Consider the following 22,874-nt stretch of genomic DNA (forward strand, 5'->3'; position numbering starts at 1 on the left):
CCCTCCAAAAGATTTGGTGTTTGGATGATGATGCTGTTTTAACATCAGTCCAGAGTCTCCCAAATGTTTTCAGTTTGACTCAGACCTATTGACTTTAAAGGCCATGATTGACGTCATTATCATATACATGAAACCTCAGTCAGTGATGCTTACTTCTTGTCTTTTGCACCCAGTGGATCTTGCCAAGTTGACACATTCACGACTCTACCTGCTGAGGAAGGTCATATCACATGACTGAAAGCTCTTAAACACTTGATTGAACTTGACGAACCCACACAGAGCAGCATAAAGCCTTACGTTCTGTGCGTGCGTTTATACATACAAATCTTTTTCTTCTCGTGGTCTGTGAGGCCTTCAGTCCGTCCATCAGGCATTAAAGTAAACATTTCACATTGGTTCACATTTTTTTTTATAGCGACGCTTTAAGGCAGTGAGGTACAGGAAGCGATGAAGTGCTCCGGATAAAAACAAAACTGGACTGGACTTTTTTTTATGACACTGTCAGCATTTAAAGTAAACTGTTTTGTAGCACACTTAAGCCTACACCCCAAAAGAACCTGAGGCTATAATAATGATCTACGTGCTCTACATGGCTGCATTATTACTTATGTAATGATTCCGCAATGTGTTTTTTAAATGCTGAATGCACAGTACTAAGAGCAGACACAGGGAAGTGACTCAAGGTCATGGTCTTACCGAAAGATCATTAACATAAAACTGATCCACTCTGTGCATTAATGAGTTATGACTGCGCCGAAACACGTTGTAAACCTGCCGTTTCCTGTTTTTCTTTTTTTATTCATGACCTCAGCGCAAGCTGCTTGGTCCTGTGGGTATCATGAGTTAAGCAGAAAACTGTGCATCACTGAAGAAAGATTCGGAAGAAATGACCCAAGTGTTAAAACTGCAGCTCATGCCCAGCGTCGCCCCTCCCTCCGTTCCCATCCAACACCTCTTGTTGCGTTGTTTCTCCTCTTTCCTTCCCCCTGTTTCTGCCCCCACCCCACCTCTTTGCCACATTTATTTTTCCGTACCCCGACTTAGTTTTGACCATTCTTTCTCAGTCTTCTTCTCTCTTTTGTCCCTCTTTCATCCCTCTTCCTCTGCTCGTGACGCCTGGTTCTTCCCTCCCCGGTGACTTGCAGCGAAGGAAGGAAGCCTCTCCCTTTCCCCTCCTCCTCAACACATGTTCCTGCTATAACGTCTAAAAAAAAAAAGAAGCATGCTGCCTATGTCACAATAAAACCCTGCGAGGTTTTACCAGGCGACACACGCCACCCCACAGCATAGAAAATGTACAGAAAACTGTTGTTTTACCAGTTTAACTTATGTTTAGTGTAGCCGCTCTGTTTGCTCTTGAGATGTTTCTTGTGTCTCAAGTTGCGTTTCTGACGATCCCACTCATTTCCACAGCTGTTATACAGTGTATCCAAATCCTGACTCACCCTTCTAGCATGACACCGCCAGTCCCCTGTTTCAAATTAAAACTGTCTTAAGTGTGAAATCCAGTGCGGATTCATGGAGTTGTAACGTGCAATCACATCCGAGAGTTAACCTGAGGTGGATTGGAGCCAGGTTTGCTGTAACCAAAAAAAGCTGGAGTCAGTATTAGGTTGCTTTTCTTGGAAGCCTGAAATGCTGATCGCTGTAAAGCCGCATTTTTGTAATAAATGGATTTTAATATTCACAACTGAGCCAGAATAATAGCAGATTAATAAAAAATGAAGCCAAGTTTGGCTTGAGCTTTTTTTTTTTTATGTTTACTGAAAACAGTTCATGTCACTTCCTTTTTGTTGATGACGGTTGATTTCTATATTTGTATCTCCCCGGGGTGGCGGTGATGAGGGTGTGTGTGTGTGTGTGTGTGTGTGAGAATGATGTAGGCTTGTAGTTCAGAGGTGTGGTGCACCCCTGCCCCCAAGGGAGCGTCTACAAATCACTGTTAAAAAATGAATCTGCTGTGGTTAAAGTTTTGGTTTGGGTTTAGGCGCAAAAATTATGTTTTTCGGTTAAAGTTGGGGGAACTTCGTCATCACAGTCACAGCAACACGTGGTCACGTTCAGGGTTTTGTTAATGTAAACACGTCGACTCTTTCATAGCAGTGTAGGCTCACTAAAATATCCATTTCCTGTTGTGCTGCATGACAAGTCTCAAGTCTTCCTTTTTTTTGTGTGGTACCATTCAGAGTGAGATGAAGACAGCAGCTCACTTATCATTTCCTCTTTATTCCTGTTTTCTCTGAAGTTAACAATCTTTATTTCACTCCTCTCCACTGTTTCTCTTTCTCTTCTTTCTCTTTCGTTCTTACTTCTCTTCTGTCCTGCATGCAATAAGTCCATCCATTGTCCCTGTTTGGTTCCCACTAGAGGTTTAATAGTTGGTCTAATGGCGATGATAATCACCGTTACTGATTTTCCCATCATTAGGAGCACAAAGCAGCTGCTGAAATGCACCTATTGTTGCGATTTGATATCAACACAGGAACAGGAAATGAGTGTGTGTGTGTGGATGTACTGTATGTGTGAGCGAGCGAGAGAGAGAACTAAATTGGTGTCTGGGGAGAGCACGTACTGGGCTCTGCGCTGCACTTTTCCATGTCTTCACTCTTGGTTTTTGTGCTCTTAATTGCAGCGTTGTAAATATTTTTGCTACATCCCCGAGGGTCATGAGGTGAGCAAAGCAAGCCCAGAGCAATTATACCTGCATAGTTGTATGTGATGCTCATCAAATGACTTAGACTTAGACTATCAGCTGTGTCAAGATGGAGTGCCTTTTCATCCTGGTGGGATGAAATGCTCTAAACCTTAACATTTGATACAGTACAGCGTGCTGTTACTGAAACTATACATTGATCTGCCAATCTGCCATCACCAGTAAGCAGCAGTCAGAGGCAGTTTATGCTCATCAGCTCATGTCCATCAGTGAAGTCTATTGAGCACCAGACAGACACCAACATAAGCATCAATACAGTGCTGGCAAGAGCCAAACAATCAACAGGGTATCGATTGTTTTCAGTCGAACTCGAGGTTAAGATATGGATTTGTGCCACCAGATGTGCTCAATGAGGAAAATATCAAAGATGAGTTCAGCTGTATTGTTTCTATTTACCTTTCAAACAATGGTTTCGGTGCTACTGGGCAAATGGTGACCTAAATAATGATTCCTTCCTTCCTTTGGTTAAATCTGCTTGATCATCTGGTCGACTTTGCTGAGTTTTCAGCTTTGGTCTGTGTGAAAGTCTGGGAGATCTGTATTTGCTGACTGTGTCGCTGCATGAACCTTTAAAGAGTTGGAAAAAAAAATGCTGCATTGTTGCATTTTTAACCAACTTCATTGTGTTTTTGTGACTAGTTACTAAGAAGGACGTACGCTAAGATCAGCTGGTCTGTATGAAGTTTTCTTGATATTTGACACATCTTCATCCATGAGCAGCAGCCACTGAACTGTTTGTGTGCATGTGCTCACGTTCAAAGTCAAAGGTTAAGACTCGTCTGCAAAGGAAACCCGTCCAACCATTCCACCCCCTGATATCTAAGATATGTCAGAGATTTTTAAGTCCTACATTTGTAGGCTAAATGTTGAGCAACTGCTGGAATATCTTTTTTAGGCATGAAAATAAATGCACAGTAGTAATATGGCCCCCTGTGGGTCCATCCATCCATTTCCTTCCACTTAGGTCATGGAGGCAGCAGGTTTAGCAGGGCCTTCCAGGCATTTCTGTCCACAGCAATGCATTCCAGCTCCTCCTGGAGGATCTCAAGGCGTTCCCTAGATGGCTGTATAGTCCCTTCAGCAGGTTATGTGTCTGCCCTGGGGTCTCCTACCACTTGGACGTGCCAGAACACCTCCAAAGGAAGGCACCCAGGGCCACCCCTCGGCCTCCTTTCAACGTGAATGAGCAGCAGCTCTACTCCGAGCTCCCCAAGGATGTCTGAGCTCTTATCCCTATCTGTAAGGCTGAGCCCGGCCACCTGATGGAGGAACCTTATTTGGGCTGCTTGTATCCACGATCTCATTCTTTTGGTCACTACCAAAAGCTCATGACCATAAATGATGGTTGGAAATTGAGAGCTTTGCCTTCTTTCTCGATTTCCCCCCTGTGGATACCAGGGATGGGGGTATATATTGTAAATTGAATCAAATTCTGACAGTGAAATTGTGGATTTTATTGAATTGTGCACTCTAATTGTGTAGTAGTAGAAATAATAATAGGTTTTGTGCACATAAATTAATAGTTTGTCTGCACACAGGAACAAAACAGAGACGTCAGTCATATAAATTTGCTCACCTGACAGGTGGATGATTAAACAGCTTTATTGTGACACAAGTGTGTCTCGGACTGGTGTCCCAATAAAAGGTGCAATTTTACTTTACTTACATTTATTTGACGCTGAACTATGGCTTTTACATGACTATCATTGCAGCTATGCGTTTTTTGGAAAGAAACAGAGGAAGGAGTCAATGAGGTCGTTGATTGTGGCTCACTCCTCTTTCAATGACTGTGTGAATGTTGATGCATATTGGCAGGAACATGCTATCGTAAACGCAGATTCAGAGCATCCTAATCATGCTCAGCATGGGTCGCCCATCATCGTGCTGTAGCTTATGCCTGCCCCAAAAAGTAACCCCACAGCCCACCATGGAGCAACCCGAGCATGAGCAAACGGCTCACCCACAAGATGGCATGTACACATCCACTGGGCATAGTGTAAACCGGGTTCATCTGTGAAGAGAGTTAACACACCTGGAAAGTGAGTTATGACGACAAACTGCAATCAGGCTCTCGGTTGAGGGCAACAAGCTCTCAGATGAGCTTACCTGAGATGGTTTCTGACAGTTGAAGAATAAATCGGATGTTGAGGTCCTGGGCTGACGTGGTTTCACATGGTCTGTGGTTGTAAGATTGGTTCTTGCCACAATCTTGGGAACTCCCTAAAAAAACTTTTGACATCTGTGGCCTTCGATCACATTTTAGAGTTCTGTTTTTTTTGGTGACATTTAAAAAAAACAAGTGTTGTGTCCAGTAAGTGATTTGATGTTATTCTATCTTCTTTTCACACCACATTACACAGAAACATGTCTGTACTTACTAAACTGAAACTAATGTTGCATCAAAACTGTGGGAGAGATGGAAATGGAATGAATGTTACAACTTAAATGGAAGTGAACAGTACATATCAAAGTCTCTTTAAAGGTCCAGTGTGTAAGATTTAGTGGCACCTAGTGGTGAAGTTGCAATTTGCAACCAAATGAGTACTCTAACATGCCTCACCCTTGTCTGTAATGTATTTTTTGCTAATCGATACTCACAAAAATCGTACACACTGGACCTTTTTAAAGTCTTCCGTAGTACTACTGCATGTGTGGTGAAGTTGTACTACGAATAGCTTGAGTCAGCACCGGTTAAAGTTCATTCAGATTACAGGATGTGGCGTTTACCAGACCTTTGTACACTGCTCCTCATTTATGATTGCGGCATAGCAGTTCAAGGTTATATTTGAATCTTGCCAGGTGAGTTGCATTGTGGTTAATGTATGTCATTCAGTCATTTGAGGACACTTTTTACTGTACAGCTGCTAACCTGCTGTTAACACAATTAAATGACCAAACCGGCCACAACTTCAGCTCCCAGCTGTTACAGTAACTTGACACAAATGATGAAACTCAGAGAAATTATAAACTTTTGATCCAGGACTGTAGGATATGACCAAAATCCCCTTCTGTCTTATTTGCCAGAGAACATGATTGTTGCAAAGGCAGTGACAGATTGAAGAGCTTAGTTGAGCTTGAGTCTGTTTACAAAGTTCGGTTTTCTGGTCCGTGTCAGAGTTTCAGATCCAAACCACTTCCATGCAACCCCTCTCAAGTGCAAGCTCCTCACGTAGTCTTGGCTGGCTCCTGTTCGGAGTTACCCTGTTCTCTGTCACGTTCACTTTCCTCCATGTTTGTATGTGTTTGCAAACTTCCTGCCTGCAGGGCAATCCAAACATTGCCACCGTCACACGATATATACAGTATCGTCGTACAGCACAGCCATATATCTTCTCATATCTTGATCCCTGCTGAGCTCCCTACAGTCAGGAGGCTTCGGCAGTAGCCGCTCTGAAGCTGAAAAAACAAAACCCTTCCTCTGCTTGAGTCTGAGGAATCACACACCACCTCTCTTTCCTCTGTAAAGTTCTGGCATGGGGCTCACAAATACACACAGTCACATAAACACACACGCCATCCACACACCCCGTCAACGTATTCCAGAGAGTTCACAGCACTTCTAATCTTTCAACGGGAAGAGGAGGAGTTGTGGAAGGACAGAGATCTAGCCAAGACACACACACAGAAGCACCCACTTTGCAAATACTGAAAGGAGACGGAATTAGAACTAATATTTCAGCTTAACTACTAAAAGAAAGTAATTGATGCATCGATGTTAGTCCATGATAGTAGTTCCCAACCAGTATAAAGAACAGACAGTGTATGCGTGACGTCACCCAGATGAAGCTTAGTTGGTGACGTTGGGCAGGTTCACAGATTCTAAATAAATCTTGAGGAAACCTTGGATGTACAGAGATGCACTGGCACCTAAATTGCAACATGCTTTCCATGATATGTTAATATGAGCAACATATCCTGATTCTAGTGTGTCGTGAGTTGTTCTGCGATGTCACCCAAATCCTCCACCCATTTCTGTGCTATAATAATGAACTTGTCAGTGTTTCGCAGTATGAGCGAGTGAAGAGTTGCCTGGACCTTTTTATTCCCACATAACATGAGTCATACCAGAAAACACTGTGGCGTTAATATATTCATAGATATGATTCATGGAGCTGATCTAATTTTTGATGTTATATCTTTGTATTCCCGTAGTTGATGGGTTGGAGAAATCGTCGTCGCTGGCCAGCTGTGACGTGGTGGTGGACAGCGCCACCAATACCCAGAATGCCCCTGGATCACGGCAGCAGCGAGGCAAGCTGTCGTCGCTAGGAAGACTGTTCAAACCCTGGAAGTGGAGGAAGAAGAAGACAAGCGACAAGTTCCAAGATCTTTCCAAAGGTACGGCATCCAGTGATGACTTTTGATTTGCTCTCCTCAGTCTTTCATTTTTGGATTTGTATTAAATGTCAAGCGTAAACAGGAGCAGTGTCGCTCCCAAAAGTAAAAGTGACCTTTTCGTTATATATTTTGGTTTCATGCCATTTCCCTCTAGTTGGTTTCAGGCTACTATTCCAGTGTGAAGCACCGTTAAAGTAAATTTTCTGGACATCAGAGGCCAAGAGCAGCGAGAATGTATCAGACCTGGAGCTCGTAGAGAAACTTTCCTACTTTTTTATTCCTACTTTTCCTATTTTTATTCCCAAAACTCCCTGAATATTTAAATGTATGAAACAGTGTTACATGTTGAATAATACTTTACCTAATGGTGATTATGGATGGTGGCATAACTTTGTAGTTAGTTGTTTAAACCATGTATTTGGTAGTGAAAACAAATGTCAGAAAATAGTGAAATGCCTGTTAGTCCGAGTTTAAATCCAAAAACATCTGTCCAAAAAACAAAGATATTGAGTTTACAATCCAATATGGCAAAGAAGATCAGCAAATCTTCACACTTGAGAAGTCAGCATCAGAAAATCTGTATTATCTATATGTTTTTTGGTGGTAATTGATCAGTTTCAGCCCTAATCGTGTGATCAGATCTTAGTGTTCTCATTCGGTGACTCATTCATCGCGAACAGAGGAAAACACCCTTAACTGTTGCAGCTGGATGACTCAATGTAGTTCCTCATGTGTGACTTGAGATGTGGTGAAGGCTCGTGCAGCGCACGATTAGGATTGCAAGGTTTTTTCGCAATAAAAAGTGAAAGGAAGCTGTTGTGCAGCACTTCATCTGACTGACTGTGATGTTCGTCTTTCAGTTCTGGAGAGAAAAATCTCCACCAGACAAACGAGGGAGGAGCTCATCAGGAAAGGCGTTCTCATCCCTGACCAAGGTTTGTCCAGTGATTCGTTCATATCTTTCTTCATTCATTTATGTATTAAACAGGAAACTACAGCTGCCATCAAGCATGCAAAATGACCCTGATGATGTGGATGGAGCTGCAATTACAGCTCAAAACAATACCCAAATGGAGACTTAACTGCTTCCGTAGTGATTTATTTTTCATCAGCTCTACACATTTTTCCTTTCTGTTTTTGTGTCCTTTGCACTTAAGTTCAATTTCGCCTAATGCGATAAGCTTTGCCCGTTGTGATGCCAGTAAAAACAGAACTCAAAATACAAATCTGAGCTCTGCTTTCTTTCGAACAATCGAACATTACTGGAGAGCAGAGGATTTCCCTTACTGTTTTTTTTTCTCTCTCTCTTCCAGATGAAACAATCAACAGTGAAAATCTGAATGGCCATGCCACATCCAATGTGACATCAGAGGAGGTGAAAGTTCACATTGAGTCTCCAGAACCACTGCTGGAGGAGCAGGCCACCGGGCCCGTCAAGACTGAGGACAAAACAGGTAATTTCTGGCTCTAACATTTTTCCTTGCTGTAACTATAATCTTTGACTAATTAGAGTGTACTTGATACTGTAGACCTGGGATATTGGGGTTATACTAGCATGTTATGAACTTCAATGAGTATTAGGTTCATTTAGGATTTTGGCTTGAATATGATATCCTCCATTTTCAAAATTAGAAGTAGAAAATGTGGTAAAAAAGTAAACAGGAAAGCCAGCAAACAGATATTGATACATTTGTTGAATGAAATTGACGTATCTACAGAGAAGGAAGAAAAAAAGCAGATAATCGAAACCCAGAGGGCAAAAGCAAAAAAAAAAAGGGAGAAAACTAGTTTTATTATAATGATCATGAAACTATTTCACGGCCCGAGCGTATAAATGGGACAAGGACATGGAGATATTCTGAATTCACAGCAATATTAGTGTGTCAAGAAGGCAGAAATGATAATCAATTTGGTGTAAATGTAAATGTAACGTGATGTCGATTCACTCCTCCAAACAGAAAATGTCATGTTTCTCTGGAATGCGGGACTTTTAGAGCCCTATAGCAACTCTATTTTTATATGCTGGAACAAAATGTTGCTGCTTTTTTTAGACGTTGGTTGCTTTGAAGTCTTTTTTTTCCTCTCGGTCGTGGAATGAATTTGTATCGGCAGCAGTTTTCTGGCTGACATTGAATCCTCTGTGGGATCTCTGACCAGGTCTAATGTGTTCAAAGAGGTATTCCCATTATATCAGCCTGCAGCAGGCGTACTGAAAAGAGCAGCATCCATCTCCTAATGCCTCCCTCTCCCCAAGAGACAAGCCACTGTTCTTCTGTCTGATGCTGCCTAAGTGTGCTGTTCTCATCTCAACCCTGTTAGCATTGAACTCAGAGCCATTTGTTTTTTCATTTGTCAATAATCAGAAGCAACAAACACTGCAAATACAGTAGGAGTATACACATGCCTTCACACCAGAGGATAGGGAAGGTTAATGGGATCTCATACATCATTTATTTTGATGGGAATAAAAGCATCTCAAGACTAACAGATCAAACATCGTCTTGTCAGACGTCTCTCATCACCATTATCCCAACTCATCTCTGTTCAAACTCTCTTTCTTTGCTTGTCTGCATGTCCATCTGTGCATCTGTTTGCACAGATGAGCGCCTTCCAGTCCCTATTTCATCCTCTAAACACCATACGTTTCTCTCCTGCTTCCTCTGATGTGCTCAGAGAGGTGTGATACTAAACCCCCCGCCCGGGCAAACCAGGCACGACCTCGAGACGTTCAAGCTAAAAAACAGCAAAGTGCCACTCTGCCCGCCTCTTCCAAACCCGCAGGTGGCACTGCAGGCACAACCAGGCACAAAGACGGTGCCCCCGGGACTAAAAAGACCGCTAAAACCACAGGCAAGACAGGCTCGTCCACTCAAGCTAAAGCTAACCCGCGGGGCACTAACAACACTAGTCGTGGGATTGGTAAGTTCAACTAGTTTGAACTGAAGCCATTTTGCCTGTCGATGCCCTTACCTGCCTGCATCCCTGCATGGAAAACGTGCTTGCATCACTGTTTGGAGGAAGAGAAGTTACAAAGTCGTCTGCATGACTTTATGTAAAAACTCCCTTGTGTATTTTTAAGTGTTGTCAAGTTTCTGTCAAGTGGCTACAAAGAAGTGTTTCCCCATTTCTCCCTTTTTGATAGTGTCCTTTCCTCATTAGAAGAGATTTCCAGTCAAGTGAGTAACTGAGGGAGTGTTTTGTTTATGATCTCTCTGTCTGTTTTCTGAGAAAGCAGAAGTGAAGATTTATTTGTCCAGATTTGTACACACCCAAAAAGTACAGCCGTGTGTCTGTGTGTGTCTGTGTGTGTCTGTGTGTGTGCGTGTGTGTGTGTGTGTGTGTGTGCGTGTGTGTGAGTGAATGAGGTCAGTGTTGCATGGGCTTTACAAAATGAGCACTGACAAGCTCTTGGTTTTGATTGATAGCATGATGCTAGGGCATGATCATCATCATCAGTGTGTGTGTGTGTGCGTGTGAGTTATCTTTAATCTACAGCATGGTGAAACTAAGCAGCGCACAGTAGAGCGTATTGCATGTGATGTTCATGCAGTCTTTTCTGAAGCCTTCTGTTGATTTTATGTTGACTTATTGGAGAAAGAGACAAAGGTTGTTTCATTAACGTTTTAAGGTCACTTTCCTCTGGCTGCTTTTACCAGCAGACAAAGTTACCTTGGGTACTATATTTGTTGCAGTTTTATAGATATGAGCGGAAATGGTTATTTTAATATGGAGCTAATAAAAATGTTACTGTTTCAAAACAGACCACCTAAAATGATTGGTTTGTTAATCGATTAGTCAATGAAGGCAGATTGTCAATGTGATTTTTGGACTGTTTTGAAAAAGAAATATAATAATAATGTATGTAATTATGAAAGCAATCATTAGTTGCTCACTTGCCATGTGTTGAGTAAAAATAAGAAATAAGAAGGTTATGTTCTTTATCCACATATGTCTATGTAGATTATATACAGCCAATCAGATCGCTTCATTGCCGAACCTCAATTCTCCTTCCCGACCCTGCATCCCACCCATCCCCTCTTTAATGGGATGGGCGAGACCCACTGACTAACAACCAGACAGCTGCCTCAGCAAACTACAAACCAAAACCTCCTTATCTACCTTAACATGAACACACGTCTTGTCCTGCACCTCAGTTTGTTGAACAACCAAACAAGCGTTAACCAGGGAAAAGTACACCATAATCCATCAGTAGGCTATGAAGCTAATTAACTGCACATTAAACAGCATGTAAACTTCACTTCAGTGTGTTTAGGTCCTGGTGTGGTTCTCACTCGTCAATACTGCTGCTAACAACACACAGCTAAAGTTTGTCGACGTTTTGTCTTGTTCCCCGGACGGTGCCCAGCCTGCAAGTTGCTGTCAATCAAACACAGACTCGCCCACCCAGCCGGCTGAGACAAAACAGAGCATTTCTGATATTTCCACAAACATACTTTTTGTCTTCCTTTTCCATAATAAAAATAGTCATACATTTAAAAACCACAACAATATTTTTGACTGCAAAAAAAGATGCCCACATCTCAGTTGTTTATATAACCTGTATGTCTTCAGACTGTGGGAGGAAACTGAACCGCCTGGGGAAAAGAATAAGTCTAATTATCCCTTCTCTGTTTTTCTTGCTCCTACTTCGGCTCAGCTAAATCCTCCCATCCAAAGAAGACGGGATGCACAACAAAAACCACTCCTGCCTCCTCCACCACCCCTCGTTCTCGTGCGTCTAAGGACTCTGGCTCTGCAGCACAGACTGGCGCGACAGATGCAAGGACCGCCCGGAAATCAGACCCTCCCACCTCTTCCTCCATACCTCAAAAGGCTTCTGCAGAGACTCCTAGCAAACCTGGGGAGTCAAAATCCTCACCAGTTTCCTCAGACACCAAGTCTGCCTCATCGAATGAGGCAGAGGGAACTCGAGCTGCTTCTCAACCTGGACTAGAGCCCAAATCTGCTCTGAAGGCCTCTGCTGCAGGTGAGGAGACGCACAAAGGGAATGGACCCACAGTCCAGTCTCCCCATATCAACACTGTGACAGAGGACACTTCCTTTGCAGAGGGAGAGACGGACAGAAGCCCAAAAGGGGAGAAACAGGGTAGAACGGGAGGGGAAGGAGAAGAAGAACAACAGAAGAAAGGAGAAACTGAATCTGCTGTGGAGAACAGCCCGAGGTAAAAATCTAGTAAAGACACAAGGGTTGGTAAATCATTCCTTATGTTAAATTTACATATCATCACATCCAGAAATGATTAAAGCGGTGAGTTGATTGACATTAAACATTTAAATAATTAACACGTGTGCTCCTTCTGTCTTTTTATCGTTTCCTGCAGGTCAGCAGAGCGCCATGCTGAAAAGCCACAAGGCCTCAGTGTGAACACGGAGCATGCAGAGGTGACGGTGATCCCTGATAGGCCGAGAGACAGCCAAACTAGCGACTCTGACTCCGACGGACCGATCCTGTATCGCGATGAGGAGGAAGACGAGGAGGAGGACGAGTACACAACCAGTATGTCAACCAGTATGCCTGACTATAGCTGTGATGTGGTGACGTGCAGGTTGTTTTTATGAACCGCCTCCATAAATCTCCATCTTAAAAACTTTACAACAGAATTGTAAATGTTGCTGAATGGTAGCAACACTTACAAGCTTTATTACTACACCTCCGTTCAGGTTGTTTCGTGGTCCTAAGAAGTTTGTGACAAGTTCTCCCTGTTGCATCTCTTTCCAAGGCTCTCTGGCCATTAAGATCCGCCGACGAGACACTCTGAACATCAAGCTTGGGAACCGACCCAGCAAAAGAGAGCTGGAGGAGAAAAACATTCTTCCACGGAGCTCCGAGACAGAGAGACATGAGCTCCGCCAGCAGATAGGCAGCAAACTAGTCAGGTACACACTCGTACAAACACACACACACACACACACACGCACACAAACTCAGCATGCTATGAGAATGTAGCTAGGTGTGAACTTTTTTCACAGATCTGGCAGAGCTGTGTGGTAATTTTCTGTTGTTGTTGTGGGCGGTGTGCTGGCACAAATGATGCACAATTTAAAAAAAAGAAATCTGTGCTCAAGTTTAATTTGGCCTTTTCTACCAGATGTGGCACAAAGTCTGGCGGTTGTTACTGCGACGACTCTTGTTGTGTTTCTGTAGAAGTCAGTTTAACGTTTAAATCATTTCCTATCTGCTCATTGTAGGAAAAATATGTGAACACAGCTTTGTCCTTTTCAGGCGCCTCAGCCAAAGACCCACCACAGAGGAGCTGGAGCAGAGAAACATCCTTAAGCGTAAGTTCCTGTAAAACAATGTTAAACTGAGAGGTGATGCACCATCTTTATGCTTATCAAGTATCGATACGAGTCAGTTGCATGCAAACCGTACAAGACGGTGTTTCACCAAGGAGCAGGGTGCTACATGAAGCATAGAACATAGTGCAGACAGGACTACATTAAACACACATTACAACGCAAAACACATAAAGTGCAAAATACGTTTATACAAAACATATTTGACAAGAAACAACGGACAGGGTGTAACAGACATGTAAGCATGTATGTTTGTATGTACATGGCTACATATGAATATATGTATATAGGTATGTACAGTAGAGAGGTAGATACTGAATAAAAAATGAGTGGCCGCAGATAAAAGGTGTGGGTGGATATATATGCAAATTTAAATTTGACTGTTGTTTAATGATTATGTAATTATAGATTATAACTCATGGATTGCTATAATTATTTGAAATGTAAAGCATGACAAATCATCTGATAAATGGTGGGGAGGCATATAAATGCACAATTTAGCAACACTCAGCAGATATCACTCTTACATGGTGCAACCTTGGTGTCATCTCTCAAGCTTAAAATTGAGCGACACACTGCCACAGACTATCACTTTTGTGCAGCATCACAACATGTTTCTCAAGGAGGCACTGTTGGGATTATTGTCTCCATGTCCATTTTCATATACATCACACAAAGAGAAGGTCCACAGAAGTCATAACAACAACAACATTATCATGTGTCTGTTTAACGTAAAGTAACATATCCACGGTTATAACCGCTTTTGTGGCGTTCCAGCTGTCCAGCTTTAGTCAGAGGCAGGAGCAGCTTGCCAGATACGACCTCGCGTGTCTCATTAATCAGATCGATGAAACAGATATGTCCGTCTAAATTATGAGTTACTGTCTATTAGAAGCTTCGCGTCTCCTACTCAGCTCTGTGCAGTTAACAGACTGCCTCAAAACTGGGCTGATAGACCCCTTACTTTAGGGTTAGTTAGGCTGCACTGTGCACAACAAACACAATACACACACTAGACACTAGCCCTCATAGATATTAACTAGACTCTGTCAAATAAAATGTGTTTGTCGTGCTACCAAGCAGGATTTAATCGTTCAGCTCGAGGGTTTGTGAGCTCACTTTTAAGCTTGTGATACCAAAAGAAGTCTTTTTTTTGTTCTCGGCCTAACTGAGCCAAACTCAAACAGCTACTAAAGTCTGAGTAGTTCTGTAATATCTGTATTACCTGTGGTTATACCGTAGGCGATATGCAACATAAATAAATCACAACAACAGCATAATCTGACTACAAAAGAACATACCGTTATCTGAACATCAGGCTTACCAAGTTCCTACTGTTTACGACAGTTTACCCCTGATTTGACGCTTGCAGTTCTTCAAGGCTGTCATTAAATATACAACAGCTGTTAGAGTGCCAAAATGAACCTTCACCCTCACAAGTGGTTTGTTTAGTGATACTGATCTACTGACGAAGGTGTCTTTAAAAAAAAAAACTGGAAGAGATCTTTGCAGGGCATGTAAACGTGCGTGGACCTTTGTACTTAGATTTGAAGATAAGTTAGTTTGCAACATCAACCTCCGACATGCACGTCGAAGACAGAGACGGCTAAGATGTTGCTGTGTCATATTTCAGTTCAGGAAGAAACACAGAAAGAAGAGTTAGGTGACTGGTTTCTGTGCTGACAGCTTCTATTTCGATCTCTCTTGGAACTGCTAGAGGTCAAACGAGTTTACCAGCGTCCCAGGCCAAGTCACCCTCGAGTAGTTTGCACACACATACAGTATATACATGGCACATCCATGGAGACGCCGCAAAGAGAGAATGCATTACAGATGCAGCTCGGATCATTTATTCTGTTTGCTTTTGTTTATGTTAAGGCAATCACACTACTACTACTAAGCACAGATACGCTTCAACACAAGCCAGTCACATCTCGCTGTTTATAAAGAGAAGCAGAAGCTTGTTGCAGACACGGAAGGCGTGAAATGACTGTTGATTCTCTGCATGCAGAAAAGAACGAAGCAGAGGAGCAAGAAGCCAAGCAGGAGATTAAAAGGAGACTCTCCAGAAAGGTACTGTAAACACCAAGCACATGAGCATGCACAGGAGAGAACAGAAAGGACGCTCTGAGGCTATTTTTAGCGGCTAATATGTTTTGCTCCACCTTATGAGTCATGATAGGGGGGCCAGAAAAGATGCTTTGTGTGGAGACATCAGTCCATCTGGTGGACGCAGATGGAACTGAAACTCTTTAGCTCGTGATTAAAGATAACATTCACTTCCTGGAAGTGTTTTCAAATAATTAATAAGCACGTAAACAGTATGTTTGACTATATTATTAAAGTTTGATTTTTTTAGTCTAACTGTCCCTCTTTCTGTGTGTGTGTAGCTGAGTGTGAGGCCTACAGTGGCAGAGCTCGTTGCTCGCAGGATCCTGCGTTTTAACGAGTACGTCGAGGTAACGGATGCAAAGGATTATGACCGGAGGGCGGACAAACCCTGGACACGGCTTACTCCCGCTGATAAGGTGCTACATTTTCTTTTCTTTTTTTTGTTTGATTGATTGATTATTTTTGCTTTTATTGTCATCAACTAGTCTGTGTTGCTTTACATCAGCCTGAAAATACAAGTGAGTGATTAGAGGACGTCAAAGTATGCGGACGCCTGAACATTACACTCATATGCGATTGTTGGATATTTACCATCCAGCCACAGGAGCATTAGATGAGGTGATTAAAGGTTGAGGCCAGTGCTCTGTGCAGGCTGGTCGAGTTCACATTGACCCAGAGCTCATGTACACAGCACCATTATCATGTTCAAACAGGAAAGAGCTGTGCACACACCGTTCCTCCTAAACCATGAGAAACAGCCCCACACCAAAAGTGCTGATACAGAAAGAATATACATGCAAGTACCAGGTCAGTCTTTTATAAAACAACGTCATGGAAGGAGAAAGGCACTCAGGAAGTACAGGAAGACATTTTGTATATCAAGTCTGCCCTCTGCTGCGTGTGTTCAGAACTACACACACATAGAGACATCGCGTGACCTGTGGCAGGTAAATGTTACAGTGTGTTTTTTGCTGAGTAACAGTCAACAACAAATCAGTCAAGGCGCGTGTGTTGCTGTTTACATGTAAACCTGATACACTATGACTTATGGATGAGTCTGCAGCAGCTCAGATTTATGGAAAGGACCCAGAAAGAAGTCAAAATGAGAGGCCTCAGAGTGGAGACTGAGTAATAGCTATGTTTTGATGGTGTGTTTGCCAGAGGAACAGGTGGCCTCGCCCTGCTATGTGCATTTTTATCATCGTGTGTGTGTCTGTGTTTGTCTGTGTGTGTGTTCTACCCCTCAGGCTGCTATCCGTAAAGAGCTGAATGAGTTTAAGAGCCGAGAGATGGAGGTTCACGAAGACAGCAAACAGTTCACCAGGTACTCGGATGGTCAATGACGTCCACCATTTAGCTCAATTGTGACAATAATTTCCGCTTCATTAGTAATTTATCGCTGAAGGTCCTGCTGTTTATTAGCCTGCATTGATCAATATTTACCGTATATTATTCTGGTTCCCCCTTAAGCCATCTGCTCTAACCACATTACAGTCGTGATATACACCTGGGTCCACTCCAGTTCATTAGCCTCGGGCATTGATTGCCAATAAAGTTGAGCTCACGTATGTTATTAGATCTGCGTGACAAGGTTTTCCATCGTACAGAGTGCGGAGAGAATAAAAACTAACACACTTTAAACACTTTTGAGTTTACCATTAGTGGAGCTATACTGAGATTTGTTACTTCCACTGTTCACTATTCATTATACACACATTCAGAGCGACTCTGCGGATAGGAAATAGAACACTGTTTTCTATTTCACAATAACTGATACTGAAACTGATAGCACCTTTATCTATTGCTGCAGCACAAGTGATAACTCCTCAGCACAAAAACATCATTACACCGACATCATTTTCATTCTCAAAGGGCAAAAAAAAGAAGATCATATCAGACCAAAACATAGCAGCTGTAGATAACTCAATGCATTACCGGATTAAAAAACAATGTGCAGATTCAATTTTTGCCTTGACTAGGGTCTGCTAAAAATGAATTTTGGATGTGATGCACAAATTTGAATGCAACCCATATAGTCTAAAAAAAAAAGCCCTAAACATAATAAAATCTATAAAATGACATTTGTATTGACTGATTTGTACATTTTTCTGTATCATATTTTCATGAACTGTGTCTTTGTGTATCCAGATTCCATCGGCCCTGAGCACTATCACTGCCAGCTGGACGTCAGCACCACAAGCTCTCCGGTCCACATCTCCCAGAAATCTCTCCCGGCCTTCAGAACACAAGCTCAGTCCATTTTGCTTTGGGATCCTCTTGCACCCGATGATACGTATTTCTGTCTGTAGCGACAGATACGCGAGTGTCTTAAGGCCTCGGCTAATATATGGACACCGGTGAAACATTTGCACATATATAGTCAGAACAGTGATGTGTACAGCGCTCTGATTTAAAACCATTTATTTATTATGGTGGCCAGAACCTGCTGGTATGGCGTGCCGTTTGTTTGTTTGTTCTTTGGTTGACTTCAGGCCTTGTAACGAGAGATGTCAGGGAGGAAGCATGGGCTAAATTACCCTCTTAGTAGTAAACTCAAATTGTACTAGAGCGTTTGTGTACTTGCCAACATAGGCCTTGTTGTGAACTGCCAAATGGCCATATATGAGCATCCTGCTAGGACAGGAAGTGGGAGTGATTGGACGTTTCTGTGCTGATGTCAGTATCCGTGTCACAGATCAGAGGGGAAGGGAGGCAGCTCGTTCTGCTCCGACGTGCCTCTTGGAGTTGAATATGGAATACTGCAGTTCATTTTTAGACATATTTAAAGTATATTGCCACTAGAGGGCATTATATCACAAGAGATTATACAGAATGTGTATGTAGATGAAGAATAACCTGCAAGTGTTATATTTATAACTGCTGAAGCTGAGGGGGGTTTTGCTGGACACCTGAGGCTCTAAGTGCAATGGAAATCACTCCAATTCAAGCCAATTCTAACGCCTCAGTGCTCTTCCTGATGATACATGACGACCGTGTACCATCTTATATCCTGTGTCGAGGTATTAAACCTCTGATCACAAAGTGCTGGACTTGCTGTTTAGAGGGCTTTGACTTTCATTTGAGGCTTTTGGCCGGAGCTCTCACTCAGAGCGACGCAGTGCCAAAGAAAAGCAGGAATTTGATTGTATGTTGTTGTTTTTTTTGTTTTGTTCTTTGGAAAGTTTACAGGTTTCATTTTGTTCACTTCATGTTTTCAAGGTTGTTCAAGATTTCTTTTCTTTTTTTTAAATAGAGAACTGGCACTGACATGGCCTCTCAAAGAAGAAGTGCTTTATTTTCCTCAAACATGCTTTTGCAATTCAGTCTGTCAGCACGTAACAGAAACTTGCTGACACGAAATCCTTTTACGCCTTGTCCTGACACATGCACTTTGAATCCAACTCTGTTTCAATCAACTCACAGTTTGATTTGTCTTTTAAGCCATAAGCCTGAGAAATTAAAGGAATTAGAAATTAGTCTATTAATTAATTTGTCAATCAAAAGAAAATTAATCTGGAACTGTTTTTTATAACTGATTAATAATTTCAGTTATTATTGAAACAAAAAACGCCAAAGTTTTTCTTCTGAAACTTCAATTTAATAACATACAACCGAAACTGCTTCAAATTTGTCATATGTGATTTAAACTTCAAATCGAATTTGACTATTTTCTGACATTTTTATAAATGAAACGATTATTCAGTTCAATAAGAAACTAATCAGCAGGTTGACAGTGACGATGAGTTCGCTTCGCATGATCTTGTCCCGGCGAAAATATAAATGATAGTATTTGCAAAAATGTCAAAGTATTAATTTAATATCACTTATAACGCAAAGGAAGCAGCATTTCTAAAACCATTTTATATTCTGCTGCTTCTTGGGATTAAATCTGTTATTTTGTGCACTCTCACTGATGTTTAGACTTTCATAAGTCTGAATTGATTTAAATTGTTAGGACATTAAATACAAATTGGTAACACAGTTGGCTGCATAACAACTTAACAACACTCCAGATGATCTACTTTTGTTTAAATTTGCGCACAGACAGAAATTTAGCGCATGTGTAAATTTATGGTTTGTGAAACTCAGTCACTTGAATCATCATTCAACTTTGATGCATTTATAGATTTTTTGCTTCCAAATGTTCCACGGAGATAAAATCCCCAAAAAAGATGTATGTTAATGCAAAATGTAAAGGGGATCAATGTTTTTGTGTGAATGCCAGAATGTTTGATGAATTGTAGAAGGACGGAGAATCTGAATCTGTAACATGCTCTCAAAAAATATTTAATATAAGAAGCTGGGTCACTAAAACAAACTCAACATGACTCCCCTTACTCACTGCCCTGGATACTTGTATAAAAATTAAACAAAACATTTGTAATCTTTTTCCTCCCGGCATATTTTGACTATTAATGAGTGGTTGGCTGAAAAGTGATTGACAGATTGAGCTTGCTGACGTCCAAAGGCTTGTGTTCTCGTAATAGATCTCCAACCTTCACGACACTTGTCACTCTTACAAAAAAGTAACTGAGAAGGTCAGATTTATTCTTTCTGCTTGTGAAATGTGCTGAGATTGTAACATGTAGTAATGTACAGCGATGGAAAAAGAACCAACAGTATTCAATGATGTCAATGTCTATGTTGTTATATATTGATTATTTTGTACAGAATGTATATCGAGCATGTGCATACGTTGAAATCAATTTTACTACCAATATGATACAATAGAATTTTGATGTGAATGTTTTAAGATCTGGTTTTATTTTTATTCTTCTGTTTTTTTTAAATCATCCCCAAACAAATGAACAGTTCAGCACACACAGTGCTGTTTTTAGGCAGCATACCGAGCACATTATGTTCAATAAATGTCACGTCAAACCTACCTGTTTCCTAAGCAGACCATGGACAAGACATTAGGGATGAAATCTTTCTGGTTATTTCATATTCTGTCCCACCTTCACTTTAACTCCAAGTCAGCAGGGGCAATGCAGCAGCTATTTCATGGATGGTGACTCAGTTTAAAAGCAATTTATAATCCTTTCTGGTCCTCACTTTTGATTTATTTCTACACATGAATATATTTCACCCTGCGCAAACTAAAAAAAACCCAACAGGATGTCTTTTAAACATGCTCAAATTAGCTTCTACAAAACATGAACATGGTGCACACCAACGGCGAATCTAATAAGGGACCAGAAAGCTCACAAAATAACCTTACCTTGTTACCTTGGTACAGCTTTGAACTCGTCATGTGTGACTAAACATGAATATGCTGCTTGCATCTCTTTGAAAAAAACAACAATAAATAAATCTGGATGAAATATAACTGATAACGTGATGACGTTTATTTTAACCCAGCCTATTTAGCATTTCTAAGCAGTGTACAGTCAATGAGTAAACGGTTATGTACAGAAGGTGTAAGCAGATATAACCAGTATTTATATTATAAAATATAAAGTCTGTCTGATCTGCTTCTTGGTTCACTCTCATAGCTTTAGGCTGCTGTTTTCATTGAAAAGCTCTAACATTCACTGTACACTACCTACTTGCTCAGCACCAACCAGCAGACAGACGCATTTTGGGACTATCTGGTGAACATAGTGAAACATTCAGCAGCTAAAGAGTCAAATATTTCCCTCAGGAGTTGGTAGAGACCAAAAATACACACACATAAAGACAGAGAATATAGGACAGGAATACGACTCCACATGAACAGCTATGTTTACGATGTTTTAATGTTCATCGCTTGTTTCTGCTGCCCCCAAGTGGCCAAAAAATCAGTGCAGGTTTAAATATTTATTAACAACTTTAAAACCCTGTACGAAGCATCCCTAACTGCTCAATAACAAAAGATTAGTTTGCAGTCTCTTATAGCACGTTAGTGAGTTTTTAATAACGATGTCTGTGAATCATTTGTGCGTGTGTATGAACGGTTATTAAATGCTTTAATAACACTAACAATTGATTAGGTTACCTGTTTATACTGCATTTTTATTCCAGTTATGGATGCATCTAAAATCAAAAAAGTTATAAAATAATTGGTAACAAAGTACATTAATAAACACTTTTATATTTTTTAACTTCCGTTATAAATCACTTACAAAGTTATATGCTGCTTAAAAATGTTAAATAGTGACATCTTTTGAAAAAACAGATGACTCCCTTATACTGAAACTACGTCCTGGTCTGGTTTTTATTCCTGCAACACCGATGCACCATATTTTAGTCCAGCACTATCTGTCGTGTCTAGATTAAGCGGCTGAAAATGTGGAGGAGTCTTGACAGTTGGTGTTTGGTCCATAACCAGTCAGTATTGTTATGGGAATTTTAAAGAAAACCCCTTAAATAAGGAGGATCGGATTCAAAACATCAAAGTTTACGTTGAATTTATTATTCTTGTACAAGAGACGCGTTTCACAGTGCAACACACTAAAGGGGTTACAGAGAAAAAGGCTCCCTGAGGAGCGCTGACAGTTGGTTCTTATACAGTTTCCTAAAGATGGGCCCTCATTCTGTTCTGAAATCCCTCTATTCGTACATTAACCTGAACTTTACCTTACCCTGCCAGTCTCAGGAAAACAGCAATAAAGGGAAGTGCCCTCAAGACATGTAACAAATAGGAATAAACATCGTATAAGTTAAAACATCTAACTAGATGTAGAACCCTGATTTTTATGACAAGTATTAAAGGAGCGTGTCCTGTAAAAACTTTCATGGATGCAGTGTGTTTCATCTCATCCTCTATGAAACTGTTAAATAAACCCAACAAACCTTCTGAGAGTAAGACCAGAAGAATATAGAACGCAGCCTGTATTTGGATTGTTGGTCATTAAAGTGTCAAACATGCAAGTGTTTCTCTAAAAAACAGTTTATGAAGATGTATACATTTGAAGATGGTGGTGCTTAAATCTTCTTCCTTTATCACTTCCCCAAATTAAATCTCCAAATAGAGCCATAATCTTACTGCCGCTGCTGCTGCTAATCAGAAAGCTTTTATCTTCAACCTGTGATCTTCTCGTGATCTTGTGAAATTCGCCGTCATGTGTCACGTTCCACGTGCACTCCAAACACCTTTCATTGAATGTTCGACACAACATTGATCTTTGAATTCATAGGATGATGTCATATATCCCCCCAATAGTATATTGTATATTGTTTTTGTATATAAAGAATCATGGGAGAAAATATCAATTTTGTCATCGCGTTTTTTTCTGTCTCTCTTTAATTATTGTAATAACAGACTTGAACATGTAATATGTATAAATAAAAATGTATGTGTGAGTGAGATGGATGCAAATAGCAGCAGCAACGTACTGAGATGTAGAGGTAAAGCTTGTAAAAGACATTTAACATGGAAAAAAAATGTGGGTTTTTTGCACAGTTGGACCCG

General features: G+C 41.1%; 1 protein-coding gene across 5 annotated transcripts in view; it reads left to right on the plus strand.

Moving 5' to 3' along the window:
• phactr2 (phosphatase and actin regulator 2) overlaps positions 1-20,810 on the plus strand; it is a 40,620-nt gene extending 19,810 nt beyond the window's left edge. For 3 of the 5 annotated variants that reach the window (XM_027277404.1, XM_019265293.2, XM_019265292.2), the window contains exons 2-13: positions 6,866-7,051; positions 7,912-7,986; positions 8,365-8,505; positions 9,725-9,970; positions 11,709-12,234; positions 12,394-12,569; positions 12,793-12,949; positions 13,296-13,351; positions 15,381-15,442; positions 15,760-15,897; positions 16,729-16,805; positions 17,630-20,810. In XM_027277404.1, the coding sequence (XP_027133205.1) occupies positions 6,866-7,051; positions 7,912-7,986; positions 8,365-8,505; positions 9,725-9,970; positions 11,709-12,234; positions 12,394-12,569; positions 12,793-12,949; positions 13,296-13,351; positions 15,381-15,442; positions 15,760-15,897; positions 16,729-16,805; positions 17,630-17,645 (1,856 nt within the window). In that variant the 3' untranslated portion in view covers positions 17,646-20,810. The remainder of the gene's footprint in view (positions 1-6,865; positions 7,052-7,911; positions 7,987-8,364; positions 8,506-9,724; positions 9,971-11,708; positions 12,235-12,393; positions 12,570-12,792; positions 12,950-13,295; positions 13,352-15,380; positions 15,443-15,759; positions 15,898-16,728; positions 16,806-17,629) is intronic. The other 2 variants (XM_019265291.2, XM_019265294.2) reach the window with 2 other exon arrangements.
• Positions 20,811-22,874: the final 2,064 nt, after the last annotated feature.

Source organism: Larimichthys crocea, chromosome III (genome assembly GCF_000972845.2).
Source record: "Larimichthys crocea isolate SSNF chromosome III, L_crocea_2.0, whole genome shotgun sequence".
In the NCBI taxonomy this organism is placed as follows: domain Eukaryota; kingdom Metazoa; phylum Chordata; class Actinopteri; family Sciaenidae; genus Larimichthys; species Larimichthys crocea.